Source organism: Otolemur garnettii, unplaced genomic scaffold (assembly GCF_000181295.1).
Source record: "Otolemur garnettii isolate 467f Iridium unplaced genomic scaffold, OtoGar3 scaffold00013, whole genome shotgun sequence".
NCBI classification, from domain to species: domain Eukaryota; kingdom Metazoa; phylum Chordata; class Mammalia; order Primates; family Galagidae; genus Otolemur; species Otolemur garnettii.
Window position 1 is genome coordinate 25,735,672 of NW_003852408.1, and position 2,320 is coordinate 25,737,991.

The window sequence follows — 2,320 nt, forward strand, 5'->3', positions numbered from 1 at the left end:
CCTACCTCAGCATGGCGGCCTACCTCAGCATGGCGCCAAATCCCCTCCTCTTCATTTTCCTTTCCGGGTCTTCGTTGTCCTCTTTGTGCTTTTTCTCCTTGACTTTCAACTTGCCCTTTTCCTTTTTCTTCTCCTTCTCTTTCGTTTTTTTGACTTTCCTGGCTTTATTTTCCGTGTCCTCTAGCTCAGGGTTCCCCTGAGGGGCAGATTCGCAATTCAGAGCTCCGTGGCCAGAGTGAGAGCTCTTATCAGACAGCCCGTCTGCGCAGAGAAAAAAACAATCAATACACATGGTCGGGGACTTATGGTTTATATAGGAAGGAAGGCTAAAAATGTAACATACAGAAGAATGAATAAAAGCACACCCGAGTTCTGCCCTTCCATGTAGCTACTGGTATCCTTTGAAGACAGGACTGCCTAAATCTGGTTACTTCAAGCAAGGTTTGATGCGAGGAGGGGGCCGACTGGTTCTTAGCCGGTTGTGTGAGGCTTGCTAGTGGTGAAGCACTAATCTCCCTGAAAGCTGGCTTGTTAACCTTGATCAGCTCAGAAAGCCCACATGCTGGGAAACAAACAGGGCAAGTTTATTTGGAGGAGAGGTATTTGAGTACAAATATAACCCAACTGCTTCTACCCAATTAATGCAGTCAGAGCCCTGGATTGATGCTGCTTCTAATGGCTCCAATGAGAATGTCAAGAAATGCACACTTAGTGCTCCCACCCTAAGGGGAAATGACAGTTGGTCCTTGTAGGAAAGTGAAGGAGAACATTTCTTTAGCATTGCACCGTAAAATAAATTGCATATTGCGTTCTCCAATTCCATGTTCGTTAAGCCAAAGGGCAAAACATAGCAGGAAAATGAATTACTTTTAATATCAAAACTATAATTGTGATCCTTAAATCATTTTTTTTTCCTCTGTAGTTAAGCACACATTCTTGCCTATGATTTGCAGATAATAAGGAGATGGAGAAATCATTTAAGGAAGCAGATGGCACCCTACCAGCCTCTAATTCCTCAGGCCCATCGTAAGATTTGTCTATGGCAGCTCTGAAGCTCTCATTGCAGCCTCGGCCTCGAACCATGTGTGGCCGGGGCCTGTGAAAGGGAAGTTCGTTCTTTCGGACCTCGGCCACGGCAGTCTGCAGGCTCTCCAAGGAACTGGACTTTTTCAAACCCAGAGTTGGACCAAAATCTTTGCCTGGTGATTCTGGAAAAGAAAATGTAACAGGTCAGTCTTCTCCTCCTGGGGTAGGTGAAATGACTGAAATGCTGGCTGTTCTAAGAATAGCTCTGTCTGGGCCTCTTAACAAAAGGTTGTAAAATGGGGGAGAGTCAGAGTTAATCTCAAGGTCTGCTACTTTTTGTAAACTTTGGACCAGTGGCTTGGTTTTTCTGAGGCTCAGTTTCCTTTTCTAAAGTTGCGGTAAGATTTACAATGACAACATACAAGGCTGGACAATTAAGTTTGTGAACTCATCCTAGAAAAAGGGCTTTGAAAAGTGGACTAGGCACTGGCATTGGGGCATAGCTTCTCAAGGGGAGGACTTCGAAGTGATGATCAGTGATGAAGGATGTAGGACATTTTCTAAAATGAGTTCACAAATTCAATTGCCCGACCTTGTGTATCATATAGAAATTTATACATGTGTATGTCTATATGCACAAAAATGAATCTGAAAAGTTGTCCATAGAGATGATATGTGTGTGAATAAGTGCTTATGTATGAGAGTATACACACACACGTGTATGATATGTGTGTGAATAAGTGCTTATGTATGAGAGTATACACACACGTGTATGATATGTGTGTGAATATGTGCTTATGTATGAGAGTATACACACACGTGTATGATGATATGCGTGTGAATAAGTGCTTATGTATGAGAGTATACACACACGTGCATACACATAGAGCTTTAACACAGTGAGTTTCTCTCTTCCAGTACCCATCCTAGGCACTCTCACACACTACAGCTTTTATTACTTCTGTGGTTGTTTATATGATTATTAAGGAACATACTGTACATGGAAATCAAAGAACATTGACGTGATTGTGATTTTTTTTGTGATTAAACACTTTCCCTTACCCCAGAAGCTATTTACATGTGGAAAATGCAATTTATTTCGTCAGTCAAATAAAGCAAAGCAAGAAAGAAAACAACTTTTCCAGGTCAATGCTATGGTTCTCAATCTATTTCTATTTGGGTATTTAGAAGAGGAGTATAAAATGTATGTGATATAAAATAACAAAACAGATAAAACAACACATACATGAATCTTCATAATCTTTCCAGTAGGCGGCATCTCTCATTTGCACAG

The 2,320-nt window shown here is 41.4% G+C and overlaps 1 protein-coding gene across 1 annotated transcript in view; it reads right to left on the reverse strand.

Moving 5' to 3' along the window:
- LOC100940899 (partitioning defective 3 homolog B) overlaps positions 1-2,320 on the reverse strand; it is a 315,232-nt gene that overhangs the window by 1,673 nt on the left and 311,239 nt on the right. The window contains exons 15-16 of the mRNA XM_023510379.1: positions 1,002-1,208; positions 24-261 (exon numbers count right to left, since the gene is read on the reverse strand). Coding sequence (XP_023366147.1) covers positions 24-261; positions 1,002-1,208 — 445 coding nt within the window. The remainder of the gene's footprint in view (positions 1-23; positions 262-1,001; positions 1,209-2,320) is intronic.